At 37.4% G+C, this 23,280-nt stretch overlaps 1 protein-coding gene across 2 annotated transcripts in view; it reads left to right on the forward strand.

Moving 5' to 3' along the window:
* Ank3 (ankyrin 3) overlaps positions 1 to 23,280 on the forward strand; it is a 515,763-nt gene that overhangs the window by 37,692 nt on the left and 454,791 nt on the right. Inside the window, exon 2 of one of the 2 annotated variants that reach the window (XM_087185526.1) lies at positions 18,733 to 18,888. The exons of the other annotated variant lie outside the window; for it this stretch is intronic. Within the exon in view, the coding sequence (XP_087041652.1) occupies positions 18,886 to 18,888 (3 nt within the window). The 5' untranslated portion in view covers positions 18,733 to 18,885. The remainder of the gene's footprint in view (positions 1 to 18,732; positions 18,889 to 23,280) is intronic. 2 annotated transcript variants of the gene reach the window in all.

A 23,280-nucleotide genomic window follows, 5' to 3' on the forward strand; every position in this document is an offset into this window, starting at 1 on the left:
TCAGTTTCTTGATTATTCATTTATGTGTATCAGTCATTATCCAAGTTAAATAAATGAGACTTGTGAAGCTAGAACATTTTAAAAAGAAGAGAGCAAAATTTTCCTTTTTTGAACTTCCTTTCCTGGACCAACTTAGACAGGAAGCTCTTGGCACCTCTTTTTAAGTCATCGTGATGTAAAAATCTACCCCACAGAGACACTGCCTCTGGGCACTGAGACTGGTGTCTGCCCCATGGTGGTGGCTGGGGGACAGCTGGCTTCCAGGGCTGAGGCCAGGGGAGGCTTTCTTAAGATTCCACTCCTGTACCATATTTTCCCCCTTCAAAAGCAGGAGGTGGGATGAGGGAATCCCAATTCCTTTTCAATGTCAGCTTTTATTCAACTCCTTTTGAGAATTCCCTCCTTCCTACACTTCCTCCCACTCTATATCCCAAAATATTAATGCCTGAGAAAGAGAGCCAATTCTGAGGCTGTTAAGTAAGAACTTCAAAAATGTCTGTCACATATCTATATATATTTGTTTAGAAAGTAATGCGGTTGATACTTGTAGATGGTGAGAATGTCTAAATGGCATACTGTCATGTCTTATATATGCCAGTGCTTATTGGGAACCAAGACTCGAAGATTCATGACTAAAAGCTTTTCAACTGATGTTTGTAAGACATGCTTTTGTCTGTGAATGAAATGAAGAATGAGGATGCCTTCAGATTTCATGAATAAATGAACATGTATTTGAACTCCACAATTTCTGCTTTTAATAGGAGGAAGATGAGCTGAGTTAGCACTGCATGTATATATTTATATCCCCTGGAGTGTATCCCCATGAGCCAACATGTCTATATATCATCACTATTAATCTTCAGAAGTGAATTTTATTGATGAAACTTCTGTCAGTGTGTGGGGGTGATGCATGGATCAGTTTGTGACTAACAGCCTCTTCCACTGTGTGCATCTGGGAATACAGTCCTTTGGCTCTTGGCTGCCACTCTCATTTTGCTTATGACTAGGCATCTGAGAACATTTTGTGATCCAGCATTTCAGAGCCTTCTGAAAGTCTTTGCTTGAGAAAAGCATAGCCAGGACTAATGGCTGTCTACTAGCATGGACTACCTATGACTGCTGTTTGTGGAGCTGTAGGATATGTTTTCTCTCACCCTTATTGTCTTCCTGCACTAGCTTGGGAGAGCAGATGCTTCTGCTTTCCCTTGTTAATGGTTCTAGCAGAGGCCTTTTGTAAATGGGGCTATGCTATCCCTTGAGAAACAGTATGCATGGTGATAGCCTGTTCTGTCTTTAACAGATGGCTATGATGTGAAACTCATGCAAATATCCATATTGGGTTAGCATTTGGGCATTATTATAAAGGTTAACAGCAACTGTCCTGTTCTTTAGGCAGTGGCCACTTCGCTATTTTTTTTTTTTTTTTTTTTGGTACCAGGGATCGAACTCGGGTCCTTGTGCTTGCAAGGCAGGCAGCTGAACCACTGAGCTAAATCCCCGGCCCCACTTTGCTATTTTAATAGTTGACTTCATTAGTAAAAACTCATCACACACACACACACACAATATAGATCAGTGGCTCTCACTAGGACATTATGTTATGGCTCGGGACAATCAGTGAAGACATTTGGGGTGTTATAATAATCGTTGAGTGAGGAGAGGTATTACAGACATCTGTGGGTAGGGGCCAGGGAGGCTGCTAAGTATCCTACACACACTGAATATCTTCCTGAAAAAGAATTATGTGACCTTCAACACCAACAATGCTGGGGTTAAGAAACCCACATGTACAGATTGAGCTATATGAAATACACATAATTTTAATGGTAAATATTGGGTTGAACCATATAGAACTGCTAATCTTTCAGTTTATAAAAATGGAAGTTTCATTCAGTTCAGCCTCATGTATACTACACATTGTACAAATGAACCATTGTACAAATAAATGATTTACATTATACAGTTCAAAACATAGACTCTTAAAGAGGCTTTAAAAATAAATATGTAGTGAATTTAAATGTTTTTCTTCCAGGGTGCATCATCTTGCACGGACTCTGCTTTGGAGAGCATTGTTCTCAACTTTGGTTTAATTTGGAGATTGATGGAACTTCTATCAGTTGGCTAGCTCAGAACCTCTCATTCTGTGTTCTTCAGAGGAGATTCAGGTTCCTTGGCGATGCCTGGCATGATGCTTCCCTCCTGTAGGAAGCTGAGTTTATATACTGTTTTTGCTTTATTGCCCTATCTGAGGTGTTTACTAAGCTCTCCTGTGAATGTGGGTGTTTCTGCACCTCTCTATTTTATATGCTTAACTTTCTGCAATGCATATGGTTACTAAAAACAAAGAACTTCTCCAGCATTGCAAAACAAGACACAACAGAACAAAAAAAGAAAATCCTCAAAAGACTTTTGCATATGGATGCATGGTATGCATTGATTGCATCAAGCATGTAGAAGAGGTTCCAGACTTATTCTAGCATGTAAACAACTGATGAACATTAGACTTACATGCACAGCATTTAAAAACCCAAATGCCCGACCTGGAGTAGGTCTCTAACATGAGTACTTTTTGCTTGATCCTTGGAAGATTCTAGCTTTCAGTCAGAGCTAAGAGCCATTGATTCAGAAGGGAATTAGCATTTGTTTTCTGCAACTTATTTATTTTTTCTTGCAGTACTTGGGATTAAACCCAGGACCTTTGTTATGAGTTGCATTCCCATCCTTTTATTATTTATAGTTTGAGATAGGGTCTCCCTAAATCACTAAATTGCCCACACTGGGCTAGAACTTGAAATTCTCCTGCCTCAGCCTCCCAGAGGGAATCTTTTTAGTATGACTGCCTATCTAGCCCTTTATGTAAAAGATTTCCAGTATTTGTGTATGTAAGTGAAAGAATAAGATACAGCTCTATATGTGTGTATGTGTGTATGGTGTGTGTGTGTATAAAAGCATGGGCATACATATATGCAGAAAACAATTTTAGAGATATACATTCAAATCTTGGTACTCATCATCACTTGGGTGAGACTTGGGTGAGGCCTGGAGAGGAAAGGAGACTCGTGAGTTCTCTACTTTGCATTTTTTCTCCTACAAGGATACTAAAAAGAAAGAACAAAACAAACAGCACTGAGCCTGTACTCTCTTCCCCATCTACATTTATTTCTTCTTATTAGTTGTTTTCAAATACCCTTATGAGTCTCTCATTCTTTTTCTACTACATCAACATAAATTCCTTGGAAATCTGTTGTAGAAAATATTAGCTTGGCATCAGAGAAAATCTGGTTGTTTCTTAACCTCTTTAGAAAGAGTCTGATATATTCCTATAACAATGCCTTCTTTGTTTCCAGTTCCTTATGGGTAAGCATATTATACCAAAGAGCTGTTTTGTCACAGTCATCTGGAATAATCGCTCCTGACATTTTCATGAGTCACTGCAAAATTCAAAGAATGTCTGTCTGGTGGAACACACCATGAAACGACTCCAATGTATGGAATCAGAGTGTCAGGGCTAATGTTATATTTTATAATTGCTTCAGCTGAGATGGATACAGTTTTCAAAGTTGTCGCTGATTCTGCTGTCCCAGTAATGTTGATGGAATCATTCTTAGGGAACCCGCATTACAGTTCTCTGAGAACAATCGATTAAACTTACCTGCTGTATAGTGAGGAAAACACTTTTGAAAGCCATTCTAATTTTTCTGTCACCTTATGTAGAATAGCACATGTACTTGATTTCATTGAGAGGACTCTGTGAACTAAGGACATTTTACTAGTGCCAAATTGCCATTAGAATGGGGAAATCTTTCACAGTTGCCTTATTTCTTATTATCCTGGAGGAGTCATAGTTTCTGACGAATCTGACATAATGTGAGCCAACTAACATTATATTTTCTTTTTGAGACTCAAATGTCCAGTCTCTGCAGACTTAGATAGCTTAATCAGTTTGGCCTGTTTTACTTGACCCAGCATCAGGCAGTCTAGCTCAGATCCTCTTTGTACGAAGTCAGAGATCTCACATCTGTGTACAATAATTGAACTTTCAGTGATTATTTTCAAAATGGGATTATTTTCAAAATGCATTCATGCACTTTATTCCTTTTTGCTCCTTGAATTACACCTCAGTGTAGTTAAATAAGCATTCAAATCAACAGTTTGAATAGATAGTACCAAACTACATGGTAAAGGTAGAAAAAAAAAATCCCTTTATCCTGATAGTTGACTAAATCTGATATATCTTCACCCAAAAAGAATTACAACAACAAAGGACAGAACCTACATCTCTGATTTGTTTTTGGTAACTGGTGTGCTTTGGGACACCTTGTAGGCACTCAGTGTATATGGAATATCTTATTTTTTCCCAAGATGTCTACAGATGAGCTCTTTTAATACCATGCCCTCTTTTTTTCCAAAGAAACTAATAATTTTATTCAGCCTCTCTAGATATAATCTATTGTTGAATTATTATGTGTAGTAATTTTCCTTACTGTACCTTACAGTCAGGTCAATAAAGAATATTTGCATGGATTTTCTGAGATGCTGAAGAATAGTTATGGTTATTAATGTTGGGGATCTCATTTGAAATTTTTACATGGATTCTACAAGTGAAAATATCAAACTTCTGTCTCATTTCAGGGGTGGATATTTACATTTATAATAGAATCTTCTGGGATTTTTGCTCAAAATAAATAGCCTTCTGTTTGCATATGTAAACTGTGCTATAATTTTAGATTCAATCAACTCCTACAGTATCCCATGAAAGAATTGCTCTTTGAGGTGGGGCTTCTGAAAAGAAATTAATGTTAGATGAAATTACTAGAGGGAAAATTTAGATATGAATATCACAGTGACTTGAATGAATAAAAACTGACAAGACATTTGCTTTGATTCAACTTATAATGTCCAGTTACTGTATACTGCAAAACATTTTACTTTATCAGTTCAGTTCTTCATGTGAACTGACTATGCTCTTGGGTGATTCATGCCATCGATCTTGTATTTGTGCCTTCAAAGGAGTTTAAGACAAACAATTTCTCTTTATCTTCTCAATTTTTTGTTTGTTTTTTTTTTCTCCAGCCACAGACATCTGACTTTATTCAGTCAGGAGGTCTGTGGTTCTCAATGGACCAATTTCATCATGAGCAGATGTCAGGATGCTGCCTAATCTAGCATTTCTCTAACTTGCCTAAAAATTAGAATGACCTGGGATGGTTGATTAATATTTCCAAGGGCCTTTCCTTGGAGACAGAGCCCTACACTGTTGAGATTCTTAACAGGAGTTTGTAACCCTTTGGTTATACCACTGAGTTTAGGACAGGCTCTTAGTGGACCTAGAGGTGGGAGAAAGAAAAAGGACAGGCTGGGAGGAAGAGGAGTTTTCACTTCCTGTGAGTGTAAACAATACATAGCACCCATCTAATTTAATGAAAACCTATCCAAACTCTTGCTTACCTTTCGAATGGAGCAGTGTATTTGTGTAGATGCACATGCTTGTTGTCTTTAAATAACTGCCATTTACTAAGTACGTTGTATCTTTGTTAAATACCTATCTCATTTATTCCTACAGCAACCTTGTAAAAACGATGATACATTTGATTCTGATGGAGATTCAATCTTTACAGCACTGTTTTCCTTATAGAAGAGGCTTTATTCTATGAACTCCTTTTAGCCTTCCAGATTGCCTATGTATTTGCTCTTTTCACTGGTTGTAGCTTCTTTCTGGTTACCTCATTAATTTAATGGCTTCCATAAAATCTTTTAAACATGTTCATTATGTTCATTTTATATCCATATAAGAAGCTTTTCTTTTTTTTTTTTGGTTCTGGCGATTGAACTTGGGACCTTGTGCTTGAGAGGCAGATGGCGGCACCACTGAGCTAAATCCTAAGAAACATTTTGAACTTGAAAAAAAATGTTACCTTTAACTCATGTCAGCCTAATAAAGCCTTCCGAGGATTATAAAGTGGATATTATTATCTCCATGTAACAGAAAATTCAGCCAGTGAATTGGGTTAGGAACCAGTTAGACTTGTTTGGGTGCTTCAGAGGTTTTGGTTATGCTGGACTAGAGGATCTGGAACCTAGCAGTTTAAAGAACGCAGCCACACTAAAGCCAGAAGATAGACACAAATCCAAAATCTGGGTCAAAGGTGTAAGGTAAAGTCAAGCACCAAAGATTTAAACAAGCAACTGTTGTAGGGCAGAAACTGGAATTTTTGAATCTGGCAAAAGGGTTAGGCAGTAAGAGGCCTGTGACCCAAGCAGAAATCCTGCCCCAAAGCAAGCCATGCTCACAAAAAGGTATTGATATGGAGCTCTTTGTGTCAGAGCCATTACGTGGTCCTGTGTCAGCAGGAAACAGTCCCAGCAAGGGCATTTAAACGAAGCATAAAATTGGAAGCACCTGGCTAAATGGTGGAGCTGGTGGGTTGAGGCAGGCAGGGATTCCTGCTAACTAGATAAGGACAATGGCCTTCAGCTGGGCTCAGCTGCAAAAAACTGCATTGATTTTTAGCCATGTGGTTTATTTCAGAAAACTGTACACATTCCCCAAATCCCCATGGAGCTGACATTTTCTTACTACCTTGATTAATCAGACTGTGTTCAAAGGGAAGGAAAACCTCTGTGGCCAAGCAATTCTTAGTCTTTTGAAGGCAGCAAAGCTACCTGGCCTTCCCTGTCTCCCCACACTTAAATTATTCCTAAGGTTATGTTTACTGTCAGTCTGATTTGGAAGCAAGGTGGTGATTTCAGTAGCTTTCATTATTTGCTACAGCGAGCCAGGAAACAGTGATGTTTTGGGGGTGACTTGGGAAATATAAGGATTTTGTAATTACTTTCTGACATAGAACCGTTTTTAGGTTAAGAGAAGCCTTTTCACAGCCTTGACCAATTACATTTTGAAGGAAAAAGTGATTCCAGATTAGGCCCTGCTTGGCTTGTAAGAAACCACAAACAATGTTTCAAATGTAAAATGGTAAAATGTCTTGGGCACTTTGTTCCACACTAGCATCCAATTTAGCAGCTACATCTGCATGGACCGGAATTTTAACTATGGGATCTTACTGTACATCATGATTACAAATGAACTCTAATCAGTCCTATCAAGAATTTGCTGACTTGGGCCGGGGATTTAGCTCAGTGGTTCTGCCGCCTGCCTCACAAGCGCAAGGACCCGAGTTCGATCCCCGGTACCAAAAAAAAAAAGAATTTGCTGACTGTTTTTGTACTCAGATACTAATCTTTGCTTGGCTGTCCTGACTAAAAAGGTATAATTACTTTCATTTTTTAGATAATGTATTTCATAGAAAATAATGGCTTGTTTGCTGCTGAAACATCGTGGTCATGGTATAGTGTTGAACTAGTCTGAGTCACAGTTTGGAAAAACAAAACAGTTAAGACAAAATTGCAAAATGGAAAATGATTACAATTTTTGGGTAAATTATGAATTGAGAAACTTGAAACATGTCACTCTGTATAATTGGTCTTTTAATATCTAAAAGTTGCTTGATTTTTACCTTTGCCAAAGGGTTATTGTCGTAGCTTTTAGGACAAGTAATTTCTCCTTGCCGTTCAATATAATCTGAGTGACAACAGTGAGTAAAAAGCACCGTAATAAGTGCTCTGGGAAGAAATACAAAAGACAGAAAAGCTATGACTTTACTGGAGAGCTTAAGGGCCTAGATAGCAGGGAAATATACATGCAAACACAGAGTAACAAAAATCAAAGGAACGTCAAGTGTGGTAGAAATCATGTGCAAATTGAGCAAGCTCTTAGAAGATATCTTGGTGGAAAACTTTTTCAACTTAATTTTATTCTTTTGAAAAGCCTCAACCTCCTGATTTCCCATTGCTGTGTGCATTTGGAATGGACACACGCCTCTGATGTCATGGGTATTTCATGCTGTTATCATTAAGATTTTATGCCTTGCTTCTTACTGTGATATGGGGTATGATAGAATTAACATCAGAACACAAAATCTTTGAGGACAGGGATTCAGTCTTTTGATCATGTATCCCCTGTCCCTAGAACAGCTCCTAGAACACAGGTGTTGAATATACATTTGTTGATTTTTTTTAGAATTAGAAAACCTGGGATCCATGCCCGAGCTTGTTCTTAGTTCATTGTTAAGTCTTTTAAACTTTTTCTAAGGATCTGTGTTTTAGGCCTCAGAATTTAGAGTGAAAGATTTCCTATTGGTAAAATGAAGGGTTGGATAAAATAAATTTCCCAGAGTGATTTGCAGTTCACTTAGTGGAAAATGATCTCCCCCTCCTCCAAACCCCTGTAACCTGTTGTTGTTTATGTTTTTTATTAATGCATCAGTCAGCCAGCCGTCACTGTACTGTAGGTTCCTGCAGTGCAGATATTTTTGCCTGAGCATGGATTGTATTCCTTATAGCACCTGTCTGGTATGTTAAATAACAAGACACTCTGTGAACTTTTCCTGAGTGTCTCCATAGACAGCAGAGCTTGCCTGTGTTGTAAGGCAACATAAGGCACATAAGCAACTCTGTCAGCACTTTGCTATGGCTTATTATTCTTTAATGTCTCGCCCAGGGCCTTGGTCTAGGCCAGGGGTACCCCTTAGCTCCTCAGGTACTGTGACTTTGCTTTTTTTATTCTCCTTACTCTTTACCTTTCAGCAAGGAGAAAAGCAAAGGTAAGATTTTTTCTCTGTGTTCTTCAACATCTACAGGGAAGGTTTTTATGAGAGAGGAAGGAACAAAACCTAATTTTCCATCCCCGTGGCAGAAGGGAACTAGGTAGAAAAGAGGCTGGGATTAGATGGGTGCATCACCCAGGGCTTCCGAGCAACAGGGGCTGAGCTTCCCTTATCCTTTAGGAAGAGCTATGGATTACCATCACAATGTTCACAGGCACTGTAAACCGGCTTTTCACATTGGGCTGGATAATGAAAAGCTGTCTGCATCAACAAATTTGTTTTCAAGTCATTGGCAGTCTTCAGGTCCAGATAGTCTTCTTGTTATTAATGGAAGCTGCAAAGTTACAGAGAACTCTTTCCCAAGTTATGAGGTGGAGATAAGGAGGGAAGGGAAAGTGGAAAGAAAATAGCCATCAGGTGCTGTGTAGTGTCCTTCAGTCAGGCCTGACCAGAAGGCTCATCTAGGGTACAGATTCTGTCCCCTAGGGATTCTTTCTAGGCCTTCTAGGGCGAGGCCTGCAATTAGGATTTTTAATAAGCTCCCCGGGTGAGGCTTGTGATGGCCTAAGTGTGGGAGTGGGGCTGCATGCCTTTCTTGGGGATATCAAGAGTGCAGTTGCCAGTCGGAGTTGTGAGCTTGTGGCTGGAGGTCAGAACGGCCAGATACAGCCCTGGTACGTGTCACATGGAGTGTCTCATCTGCAAGGAAACAAGCACTTGCTATTTTTTCCCTCTTGACATTTGCTGCTATGTACTGTGTCATTTGAAGATAGGAAAAGTAGGTGCATTTTACATAAATTATTTGATGACTACACTAGAAACTTCTGGTAACACAAAGCAGGCTCTTCCAAGACATCCTTCTTGCCATAGATCTTGGTGCAGATTTGACTGTGCTGACCTTGGGAGGGGGTTGTGCTAAGGTGTTTTGGCTACTATGGCCCATTAAAGTTACTGTGTTCCAGGACTTTCTAAGATATGGCTTATGCTGCTTGAGTTTCATAGCTTTCCCAAGACATGATGTTATTCCTGTAATGAGATGGGCAATGGAAGCACAGAGAGGTGAAGTAACTGCCCTGAATTTTCACAAATAGCCACCTGGAGAGCCTCTGTTTCCTAAGTCTTGCTCTTACCCACTTACCCTCTAATCTATTGGGGAAGAAGTCTCCAAGGGTTCACTTATGCATACTTGCGGGAGTCATCTTGTCTCACCCACTGTGTACCTCTCATTTTTTGTTAATAGTTGATATCTCCTGCTGATCTCAGTAGTTTAGTTTACAAAGTACTTTCAAACGTAAAATATTTACGTGATCCTCACAATCCTGACCAGCAAGTTTTATCATTTGTAGATGAGAAAACTGAGTCTTAAAAAGCCAGTGATTGAGCCACAGTCACAGTTCATTTTATTTTGTCTTTATTACATAAGTTTTGGGGGTAGGTAATTTTTTTTTTTTTTGGTACCAGGGATTGAACTTGGACCTTCTGCTTGTGAGGCAGGCAGCGGAACCACTGAGCTAAATTCCAGGCCCTTGGGTAGGTAATTTTAAGATATGGTCTCAGATGGTACAGAGGACTCGTATAAAGGTCTGTTCTAGATAGTCTTGTTTGACTTTAACCATCCTGCCCCTTTCCAGTAAAAAATTGCTCAAGATCACACCCAGGTGTTAAATTGAGACCCAGGATTCAGAACCTAGAGAAGCTCGATTCCAAAGCTCTCCCAGGATACAGTGACTCTCAGTTTTTTCAAGATCTACAACTTCAAGGTTTCTGCTTTTCACAGAGATGTAAGACAACATTACCCATCTACCTCCTCCTATGGGGGAAGGACAATTGTTTTTGGTGGTCTCTTCAAGGTCGGCTAATCCTATGTATATTAGGTGTTGGTACCGGTGGGGTTGGGGAGAGGTGAGAAGACTTGCCCCAACAGGAGCTGCATTATTTTTTCTACAGGAATGAGTTTTCAGAGTCTCTCAAAATACTAGACAGTTGACTAATCAAAATTGGACTTTCCCGTGAAAACCAGGCTCACAGCCAACTCTGCAAATGCCAGTCTTGGGGTTTTCCAGCTACTCTGGAACTCTGGAGCTCTGTAGCTCCAGTGCAGCTCTCAGTAGGTGTAAATCTGTGGTTTTCATTATAGGACTGTGAAGCTGAAATGGGATTGCCCAGAACAGGTCTTGGCTCCCAGTACCTGCCCCTCACTCGTGGCAAATTTTGTTAGAAGTTGCTTTTCCTTCTATTGTGGCCAAAGGTGGTTGTTATCTTTCCCTTTTCAGAGCTCCCTTTAAAAATATTTGATTTGAGAGAAAGTACCGCTCTTCATCTGTGTCATCTTTATTATTGTGAAATTGAGTCCTGGGATGACTGTTACATTGAATGTTGCCACCGTCTCCATGGCCACACTAAGTGGGTCCGTACCAGGTTCTGCACTGTTATATTTTTGGTGCTGGGGATTGAGACTGCAGATTCAAGCATGCTCAGCAAGAGCTCTATACTGAACTATATTCCCAATTCCATTATTTTCAATCATGGTTTCTTGTGTATTACATTGCCCCTGCCCCTGTGAATTTTGTTCAAAACACTGACCACAATTGGTACTGACATTTATTTGCTTGTTTGCTTCAGGTCATTTCTCTCTCCCATTAGATTGTCAGCTCTAGATTGTAAGTGCACAGATTTACCTGGTGTTTATCCAGAATTTAGCATAGTGCTGGCATAGTGTTGGTCCAGAGGTACCAGTGGAATGAAGATTTTTGCCTGTGTAATGACACGCTGTGACTAGCTCTCAGAGTTTGTTGATTTGCTTCTGGCTTTCTGTTTTGCTGCTTTTATTTGGCTTAGACCCTACACAAGACAGAAAAGGAAAGAGAACAAGTTCTCATGGCTCAATGCCTTAGCCATTTCCTTTGAGAATGGAGCTTGACGGGCTGGGGATTTAGCTCAGTGGTTCCGGCGCCTGCCTCGTAAGCGCAAGGTCCCAAGTTCAATCCCTGGTACCCAAAAAAAAAAAAGAGAATGGAGCTTGGTGTTGACAGGACAGGACAGAGTGATGCTTCTCCAACACTCTTCTGGTAGTGAACTGCTAGGAAACAACAGCCTCGAGCAAATCCTCAGCACTGGCATTCTAATAATCTTATTACATTCAAATCACCCAACTAAAATGAACTAATTAACCATTATCCTGGCTTTATCTGACACTGCTTCATTTTGAAAAATTATTTCCCTGTTTCTGGTGGGCCATAATTACCCTCTTTCTGGATGTATAATTTCTTGTCAAGTTTTATTTTTGCCTGGAAATTCCTCATTCCAACTCTGGCCAGACCAGACCCTGCTTAATTAATGTGCAGTGGCTGGAACCACTGTTGAATACTTCTGACCAATACTTTATACAGAAGCACTTTATCCACTAATAGGACTGGACAGTATTTGCTAAGTTGATTGAATAATTTCTGCCCTTGTTTGGCCTATGATGTCAGCTGCTTTCTGGAAGTATTTTTATTTGCAGCACCCCAAAGTGATTAGTATAATGCATTACCTATTATAAGCTCCTTGTCAGAACTTCTGGAATGAGTATAAATATAGTTCTCTTGTTCTTATTTATCAAAGGCCTTTTAAGATTTAAGCTCAACATATTTAATATGTTTGCCTTGTTGTAGGAAACAGGGAAAGGGGACGTTACTAGAACCTCTCCCGAAAGTCCTAGTCTCCTGCGAGCCACAGCAGCACAAGGTGAATTAACTTATTATACAGGAAAGGTAGAAAAAATGAGACTTTGAGAAGAAACTGAGCTTTGGGCCTGATCAATGCTGCTCTGGGCAGCAAAGACAAAAGCCCCGGAGTTTGCTGCACCTTTTATTCAGTACATGGTGAGAAACAAATTTAACAGACGACTGGAGAGTGGCAGAATTCCTAGATCAATGAGGAACTATGCAGATGAAGATTTGGTTCCTCCCAGGATGTCTCCCATAGGTGTGGTCTTGCCCTGGAGCATCACAGCATCACAGGATCCTTGAGGCCTCAATTGTGACCAGAGACCAAACTGCAATCATGTCTGGAAATGGCATAGGTGGCCTGTAGGCAGGAGAACTAGGCCTAATCAAATGATTTTTCCCTAAAATTATGTAGCATTGCTCCCAACACCTTGTGGCAATAATATTTTTTTAAGAACTGACAATCATTATTTTAGACCCTGTTTAGAGATCTAGCTAGCCATAACCCAATGAGCTGTTGTACAACTCCTTACAATAAATTTTGATACTTTACATGAACTGAGAGAAGCAGTTCAGCAAATGCACCTCTACATGCTATACTTCACTAAATTTGATTCAGCTAGGTTGACAAAGTTAGAAGCCAGTTGGAAACACATCACTGCACTTGAACTTTATCCTCTAGTGGCCCTTGTTTTCTTTATTTGGAGATCATTTTTAGGCCAATCTCAAAGAAGAAGAGGCAGTCATGACATTATGGTGAAGAACAGTGAGGGAAAGGACACAGGAGCTCAATTAGCTTTCAGTTTCCTCTGTTCAGTTTTGGACTTCAAAGTGTAGAGACCCACATAGAAAGTGAAAATAGAACCTTGTCTTAAGGGCCTATAGGAATGGATATTGGAGAGTAAAATGGAAAGAAAATTAACAGGCAGCTATAGTTTCTCCTCCATCTGAATGGCATGATCTCTACCTCATTTTTCCTCCCTTCATCAATTTCATTTTTTCTTAAAAGAGGTGTTTCTACCCACTCATTCATTTCCATGTGATCCCTCAGAGCCACCCATGATAGTTACTTCAGCCTTCAGTGCCCAACTGGCTTGATTTCAGCATTTTTAGTTCAAATTTCCAAAAGAATCTGATTAGACCAGCTTTGATCAGGTGACTTTGTTCACTCAACTCAGTATCAAATGCTAATATTGCTGCCTAGGACCAACCCTCAGGAGGGCCCAGGTGAAAGCAGATTCCCTCTGAAATGTGAGAGCTGAGAGACAAAGATCATCATACTAATTTTCCCTTTCAAAGTAGGTTGCCCTTGACCTGGTCTTTGAAAATCACCTGGACTGTTTGCATAGATTTTAGTTCTCAGAACATGACTCGTGTGTATCCTAATCCTGGTTTGGTAGATGAAGAAGTAGGTTCAGATGTGGAAGATGAATTTCTCGGGCCAATATAGCTGTGGATAGCAGAGATGAGATTCAAGTTCCTCAATTATGTATTATACAGCTTGGAAATACTGCTAATCTAGACTTATCATCAAAGTTGTGCAAAGAGGCAGGTCCCTAAATATTGTTTTATAAATTGACCTTGTAGTTAATAAGAAGTGATTTTGAGAAAGGAGATGTTAGGACTGTAGCTGGTAATGATCCTGGCAAATTCCAGGCCCCATTCTCATGAGCCAGGAGACTATTTTGTTTGCCTAATGCTTGAATCTTACCATGTGTTAAATCTTAAATATCAATCTTGATCACCCTTTGGTTTTTTATTTTATCAACCTGTGGATTGGTTTATATATACTTGAGATTATTTTAATTTTGTAATAAATACTTATTTCTTACTAGTACCTGAGATGGTACTATGCATAAGAATATGTTAAAAAATGCTTGTTTCCCCTTCCATGAATTCTATGTACTGCTTTAAAAACTATTGTAATATATAGTTTCTAGTTTTTACGTGTGTAAAAGGCAAAGAGAAAGGTACAAATATTTAAGGACATGTTTTGTATGTTATCAATTTGAAGTAATTTAACTATAAATGTGAATCTATATTTCATCAACCATTTCATCTTCTATTCAACCCTAATGTCCTGTCCTAGCCACTGTTCCTACCTTAAGACTCTTCACCTTTCAGGTTTCCCTTCCACTGAGTTTCACTTTCTCAGAAAGGCTTCCTGGTTCCCTCTGCCAGTCTACAGGGGTTCTTCCTGATCTGAACTCAAAGATTACATGTACTATTAGGAAAATAGTTATCTACATGCAAAATTATCTTGACTTGAAATATCCCCAACTATTTTGTCAGGTCTTTGGGAATATAGCTACATCTTGTAATTTTTGTGCTCATCATAGCAACCAACATCTCATGTCTTCATTTCCTGGAAAATATTGACTACAATCTATAGATCACTTAATATTTTAGATACTAGAGATACAAAAAGAATAAGTTGCTATACCTATTCGTAGTTTCATTAAGGAGGCAGACGCATAGTTGAGAGAGAAAAACACTGGTATTTGTACTTCTTCAGACAAGTTGATTTCTGTCAACTTTAGATTCCTTCTCTAATGGAGACACAACTATCACTTTTTTATTTTTTTGGTACTGGGGATCAAACTCCGGTCCTTGCATTTGCGAAGCAGGTGGCAGAACCACTGAGCTAAATTCCCAGCCCTCAGAGCTATCATTTTTAACACTAAAGTTCATGACTAGGAAACTCCTGACTTCATGTTTTCAATGCAAATTAATAAGTGTGAATCATATAAATGATGAAAAATAATCTTCCTCCTTATTGTTTCTATTTTAAATTTGCCTTAGATGAATTCTCGGTTTCTTCTAATACAGCCCACCATTACCATTTCCTAACCTTTTCTGCAATTCTTAATCCTTCCTGGTCATTAGCATATACAAAATCCAAATTATAACACAAAAATAGTTTAATTCTAACATTTCTTCTGCACCAAAACCATCATCAATAATATTAAGTCAAATTTTATTCTTTCAAGGACAATTGTTTCAGTTTATCAGAAACTTTTGAAGGAATCACTGTTCCATTAAACTAAGAGACTATGAATGCCTGAAGCTAGGAAATTGACAGCATTCTAGGCCAGCAGCAAAACCATTTTACTTAAATTCAGTGTCCCAAGACATGAGTGAGTGTTGGTTTTCAGTGACTGCACTACAATAATTGATGCAAAATGTCACCGTGAGATTCTGCTTAGAGTTTTGTTTTTGAACAATTTACTACCCTGCCTCTGGGAGATGAGGATGACCTTTTTTCTACACAGGATGACACACAGACTGAGGTCTTCAGATTGTACCTTCATTGATGGAAAAGGTAAAAGTTCTTAGACATCTGTGACATATCTGTTATCCTAGAAGGATAATTTCCCTGATTGTCTCATGGTGAAGTAGGAAAGTTCTAAGTATTTCTAGAACATAGAAAATTCCAGGATGACTATTTCAATCTTTACTCAGTAGGCCCATGCCTAGATCTGTTTTGTTTGGAGTTTGAGACCATTAAATGTTCCAGAAATTCTGTCAGTACATATCAAGGATATTTGATTCTCTTTTAGAAAGGAAAATATTCTTTGTAATACTAAATTTCAAGGTATTCTGGCAGTGTTAAAACAATTTTCTTTAAACTACTCTTTCTGCTGATGGTTTTGTGAAGGGTGAGGGAAGGGGTAGTTACAAAATAGGAGCAATGTCTGTTACTAGAGGCCTTGGGTTCATCTCCGTATTCTGCAAAGAGTGCGTGATTTGTCTTAAATGTGTGTCCTAAATATCTGTAGGCTACCTGCAGTCACCTGGAAATACTTTGGGAGTAATATTCAGAGACACATAGAGAGCTATGTGTCATTTCTATTTGAATGAATTTTGTCATTTCTATTTGAATTAAACTCAGCTCATGAATATATATGTTTAATTTCTCACCGGTATTCAGTTTCAGTACTAGGAGTAGTCAAGAACATGTGGGGCAGATGTAAAAAACAATAAAATCCTAAGTAACAGGCTTGACTATGGCTGATGAATGCTTTTTTCCTCTTAAAGAAAATTCTCAATAGAAGCACATTGTAAAATACTGTGTAAAGCAGAGATGGTCCTTCCTGTAGTGAGAGAGAAGCAGGTGATCCAAAGAATATCTTATGGTGTGGAGACCTGGTCTGTAAATGCTGTGAATGGCTGGCTGTGTGGACTTGGGTGCAGTCCTCAATCATTCCTTATCTGTAAAACAGTATCACACTATGTTTTAAAGAACACGTTTCTCAAAATCAGCTGACAGGTTTTTTTTTGGGGGGGGTACCCTGGATTGAACTCGGGACCTTGTACTTGTAAGGCAGATGCCAGAACCATTGAGCTAAATCCCCCGCCCCCCAGCTTACAGTTTTGAAAATGCTTAGCACTGTGCTTGGCATATGGTAGATAATCAATAACAATTAATTGGTTCAGATCTATATGACTTCAATCTTATATGATTGACCCCAAGGATAAGATTAGTGGGGGAAAGATATAGATGTGCCAGAAAATTCAAAGGACTATTGTGATCTTCAAAAATTTCATTTTAGAAAGTACTGTGTGTATTTGAGAGACATTACTGTTGATATGTAGATATATGTGAAACTCCTATCCAATTATCTATTTATGTGATATGCAAGTATTTTGTAAGGGAAGATTTGATTGTTGAAGATGAATTATTTGATAAAAGGACTATTCCCACCAAGTAATCTGGTTTTTAGTGAAAATTTTACTATGAATTAATGTTACCATCATCTTGTGAAATATCTGAAGATAGCTCCAAAAGATTTCCAAAAGTAGTTAGACAGGTGGCTACTGCAGTAGAGTGGATACACTGGGAATTGTAGAATGCCATTGACCATAAAATATTCTATTATATATCATTTAATATGCCAGGTTTTAATCTTATGAGAAATTCTTGCAGAAAATTTTGTCAGGCTAGTTATAAAATTAAGGTTATAAAATTATTGTAAGGAAAAATGATGATCTGATACTTGTAAACTTTACCCATTGAAGCATTTTATTTCTATCAAACATTTACTGTTGATAGTTTATTCCAAGGGGATAATGTTCTATCTTGCAGAAAGCAGCTGTAAAACCATACTGTTGTCATTTTGATGCTTTTTGAAGGGAACAAGTATAGATTCTTCTCAATCTTTCAGAAATATGTCAAAATGAATGTCATGAGGGAAAGAAATTGATGTCTTGACTCTTGAACATGTGAAATTTGAATTGATAATAATTATATATATATCCCTATTCTAGCTTTGTTATTCCTGACCATATGGTTTTAAGAAGTTTCTTAATTTCTTCCCCATTTACAGAAAATGAAAGTTAAAATTCATGCCTCAAAGCATTATTTAAAATATTAAATGAATTTACACATGTAAGACGCTTTGGGACTCGGTGCATGCCAAGAGCTCAATCATATTAGCTGTTACAGTTTTACCTACATAAGTATATGTAAATATAGAGGTAGTTGATCTATATTTACTTTTTTGCCAGTTTTGTGTCCTCAGTGCATCCGTATTTTGGATATTTCCTATGCCTCAAGATGAGAGGGATGTTTGTGCTAAAGCATGTGTCTGTGAATGTGCACATTGACGTGTAGAAGGGCAAAATACTTCAGGGTAGCAAACAGTGATGGTGTTTGCTGCTCTATTTATGGCTTCTCTATCTGTCAGTTGCCTAGGAGATCATTGGCAAAATTCCAGCAATAACTATAGCACCATTTTATCCTACCAAGAAAGAGCTGCAACTGATCTAGTGACAAGCATTAGACACTTCTCGATGAAACATCCTCAAGATCTTAAGAGATTTCTATTTCCATCACCTGTTTTGTTGTTACATCTGCTTTTCAACAAACTGAAGAGCCATTGTTTATCATCAGCCCATCATAAGGAAAATATTCCACTTGTGCACCTAATTAACTTGTACCTGTTACAGAAGTCATAGTTTTATGGATGGTTGGAAACTTTTGTTTCCAAGCAGTGCAAAGGGGAAGGGGAAGTGGGAGGGGTTGGAGAAAGGAAAGAAGGGAATGGAATTAATAAAAATGGAAGCAAAGTCTTTGTAAATAGGGAGGGGTGGAGGGGTGAAGGGAGGACAGGAAATGGGGAAAAAATAAAAAACAAGATACATCATGTACAGGTACAAGTACCCAATGATAAATGTAAATGTACTATATACCTAAAATGTACCAATAAAAGAATCTAAGAAAAAAAAAAGACTACATAGTTCTGTTTGTCTTTTTTTGTATCACATAATCACTTTAAGTTAAAGCTAATTAGTAGAAATGTGAGGATATAATTACACATTCATGATTAGAGAGACTTAAACCTTTGCTTTTTCTTTTGCAGGTAAGTGAACCTGGCACTGGGCAGTACTCATTATGCTTCCTGTATGGCTTTTAGGCATGTTGCCATTATATGAACTAATGTTCAGTCAGGCAGTTTGAGAAACATTGCCATGGTGCTATTGTGGTTGCTATCGGAGTGCGTATTCTCAGAGAGATGGTAAGTGTTTGTTTTCCATTTTAACCATACTAAAGATATCAAGCTGAGTCCACCTACAGTCCTTGTCCCCTTCTCCCCAGAAAAAGGCTCTGTTGGTTTAGTAAGCATCTCTAATTGGCACAGCTAAAGTAATGAGAAATGAGATTCATTTTGCAGTCCTGTTGAGCATGTTTTTGGAGGATAATTTTTATCAAAAGTCTCACATCATTTGGCACTGTTGATGTCTTAGATATATCTGGATTGTGGGGGATTGCTTTTCACATCTGGCCAGTTTGGAATGAAACTTAGAATCTCACCATACTTTGGTGATGTAATCTATTTAAAGTGGTCTTTGTAGCTTAAAAAAAACTTAGCAGGAAAAGAATGATCCAAAATCCCATCCAAAGTACAGCATTCTAGATTAAAAGTTGCCTAAGAACTAGAGTATTCATAGACCTCATTTTTAAACTGATGACTTAAATCAAAGAAGTGTAATTGGAGTTTTCTTTTTAAATATTTGAAGATGGTATTTACTATGTAGATGTTCAAATATTAGGTCTATTTTAGAAGGAAATATAAAACCATATAGGAATGTGAATCCTTGTTCTATTGACTTTTGAAAAAAATAAACTCTCACTGTTGAAAACTTTTTAAACTATTAAGTAGTTTAAAATATTATAAAACTGTTATAGCTAAATTCTTCATTTCCAATGTTGCTAATTCTCTTGGAATTAAAAGCCATGACATTTTCTTTTTTTGTGTGTAATTTGGAGTCTAATTTACTAGTTGACTATTTCTTTATGTTGAGTATCATTATTACTTTGAATGACTAAAAATTGAGAAGTTAAAGTCTGAGTAGAATTCTTCTCCTTTTCATTTTCTATTGAAAAACATTGCTGTTTGTTTGGAATATGCGTAAGTATATTCTCAGGTTGGCATACTTTGAAAATAGTTCTATTTATTGGTTTCTAATTCATTAAAGCTTCATATGGAATAAACATATAGAAATATTGGCATTACCTTTAGAAATTTCACTCTGGAGAGGTTCAAAATTGAATATTTCAAAGTTTGAATATTTCAAAGTTCAATATTTCAATGTTCATTTTGATATTTCCCCAAGAATGTGTTCAGGTGACATGATTCTTTTATGTTGTGATGCATTCATCTTTGTACTTTAAGAAAATAAATATTCTCCAAAACACCAAGTTTCATACATCTGACCCTTTCATACCTGCAATTCTAAATGCCAGATGGTTGTATTAATAAATACCATCTTATAATAGTGGTTAATTTCCAAAGATTTTTGACATTTTTGCAAATAGGATAGAGATATGAATTACAAATAAAATACCTTTCCTACTAATTATTACCAGTGTGACTATTTTACTGCTAATGAGAAAACATTTTTTAAAATTTGGACATAGAACTTCCAAAATGAGGTATTATGGGATTTCAGCATATACCTCAGAGCTGTGAAATCTTTTGGTTCACCTTTTTCTAGAATTCTTAAATTAGTATTTTTAAATTGTTACTGGTTTATTCATGAAAATGTAAATGTCAACATTATGCTTGAACTGAATGAATAAGCATCATATTATCAGTTCCCATTATAACAGAATTCACCAGGACTCTCCTAGTCTACAAGTTTTTAACTCTGATTAGAACCAGAGTTGTCTCTAACACTAAGTTGCTGAAGCCACAGCTTTTAATATTGGGGAGACCAAAGGCTCTTTAAAACCTGAGAAGCTTAAAGATAACAAAATACTGAGGTGAATTGCATCTCTGGAGTATGTGGTTCACAATATATCTTCTTAAGCCCTAGAAATTTTGAAAGATTCATAAGCCATAGCATTCTCTAATAGATCTCCAGAGATAACCAAAGTTAATAATCTCACTCTAGCTTTCTGGATCCACTTTGGAATTTCCTTGAGTGATTTTGTTTGCAATGTGTGTCATCTGCAGAGTCCTTTAAAAGCTATGCTTGGTCCCTGAGCCACCTTGCTTGTAGGAGCTGAATCATTTTAGTAGCAGGACAGTACTTTCTTTTATTATTAAAAGAATGTGACTGGATGGGGAGGAAACAATTGTATTTCCTCAATTTCCTATGTAGCATTCTCATCCGTTCCATTATTTGCATTTAAAAAATAATTACCCAATTCCTCTTTCTGCTGTGTTGTGCTTTTTTGAGGGTATTGTTGATGTTTACTGTGCATAGATATAGTCCAATTGAGTAAAGAAACTTAATCCTAGTGGCTGAAAAAGGCTGTGTTTTGAGAGCTGGCTCCAGAAGTTTGTACCTTCCCCATGCAATGACATTCACCTTATCATGTGCAAACTGTAATGGATTACTTCATTTGCATGAATTTGAGGTCAAGAGAAAAGATATTTGTAAAATTCCTCATCCGTGTTAGAGTTGTTTATATAGATATGGGAAATTTGGGAGTCAAAAGGAAACTGGAATATTATGAGTTGAACTGGGGCAAAATTAGGACTGGGGGTATTCATTGCACTTCTAGCTCTTGCCTCTGCCTAAAGGATTTTGCTTCATGAGAAACTGTATACATTCTACATAGTTTTAGAAATGTCATTTAATATAAGATTAAATTTAATTGTGACAGGGAAGAACTTCTTGTTCTATTTCCCCAATAAAAATATAGTGTCCAATAATTTCCCAAGAAGTACTAATGCTTAACTTGGACAAAAATGAACCTTCAAAAATTGATATTAATAATAAAATATATTTCGTATGGATAAAGTAAATGACTAATGTTTAACATAAGATTTTAGACAAATGATATAAATGAACTTTTTAGTCTGCAAGTAAAGTGTCAACTCTTTCTTTAAAAAGAATTTTATGTATAGAAATTTTTTTTGCTATAATTTTCTAAGATCATGCATTTTGTAATTTATTTTGCTTAAAACGACTATGTATAATAGCTTTGGAATTTTGAAATTCTAGGGCCTCTTTAACTTTATGATAGTTTCATCACACCATAAAAGTAGAGAAAATGGTCTAGTAAATTCATCTCAGATTTAACAATTTTCAACATTTTGCCAAAATTGATATCTTTTTAGGAGGGGAAACACTGGAGTATTAAAATAAATTTTGGATATAATATAATTTTCAAAGTACTTCAATATGCATGTTTAAAAAGAGAACATTTCTCATATAACTATAGTATCATACACAGAAAATTCATTGAAATCCCTTTATACTAAGAGCTAGTCTATGTTTATATTTTTCTTATTATCTCAGAAATATCTTCTGTAGTTTGTTCAACTAGAGTCCATATCAGCTTTTACTTTGTGTTTGGGTCAATCTTTTAAGAGTTTTAGAATACAGAACAATTTTCATTCTTTTTGTGCTCTTTCTTGCCATTCATTTGTTGGCAAATTTGATCAAGTATCTTATATTCTAAATTCTGCCAAGTTCTCATTTATTTTGGTGGTATCCTTTAATTTGTTCCTCCATCCCCCAAACTTCCTGCAAACTAGAAGTCTAATAATCTAAGAAATTGATTCTATGCAGTTTTTAAATCTGTAAGAATGTTGGGTAGATTTTCTCAGTATCTGAAACACATTTGCTCAGTACTGAACTTCATTTAATTTTACTCTTCAAGTGGACTTTTTGCTGCAATATTCAAAAGTAATTACTTCCCAGAAAAAAAATGCCCTTTCCTGCCCATTAAGGGTTCATTGTAATCAAATCCTTGGAGTAGTCAACTTCAATTACTTGATGTATGAAATACAAGAAGCAAAGTGGACCCTTTAATCTCTACTTGGCCGTGCATAAAGAAAGCTCCACCCACCATGTCTGTCGTAAACTGTAAGGGGCTTGTCAGGCCGAGCCTGCTGTGCACATGCTGTTCATAGCTGCCCTGTTGTGAGCAGATGTCTTCATGCCATCTTAAACTCTGCCTGGGACAGACCTGCCGTTTGGATCTTTGATGTCTGTCCAAGGTTTTACAATCACTTTATAATAAAAGCTCATGTTCTTAGATGTTGGACAAACCATTTAATACATCTTTTGAGTAAACTGTATCACAAGAAAACCTGATATTACGTTTGGATTGCTTACACACCCTCATTATATCCATTTTGTTCTCCTTGTATGTTTTACTTCAACACCTTGATCTACTTTGTCATAGGGTTTGAAATTCTCCACGATAGAATTATTCCAGATGGGCTTGTGGAAGTGTGTATTAAAATGGCACTAAGTGAAACAAATCAGACACACAGGCTTAAATGTTATAGGGTGTCTCTCATTTGAGCAAGGCAAAGTACAAAGAAAGAATAATAAAGGATGGATAGAAGGAGACAAGGGGATGGATCTCCTACAAATGGAAAAGGGGTCCAAGAGACTGAGGCGAGGGGTGAAGGGGAAGGGGTGGGAAATAAGTAGAATAATGATAT

This window comes from Heterocephalus glaber, unplaced genomic scaffold, assembly GCF_053883595.1.
Source record: "Heterocephalus glaber isolate CG9 unplaced genomic scaffold, H.glaber_assembly_v1.0 deba00001497, whole genome shotgun sequence".
In the NCBI taxonomy this organism is placed as follows: Eukaryota; Metazoa; Chordata; class Mammalia; order Rodentia; family Bathyergidae; genus Heterocephalus; species Heterocephalus glaber.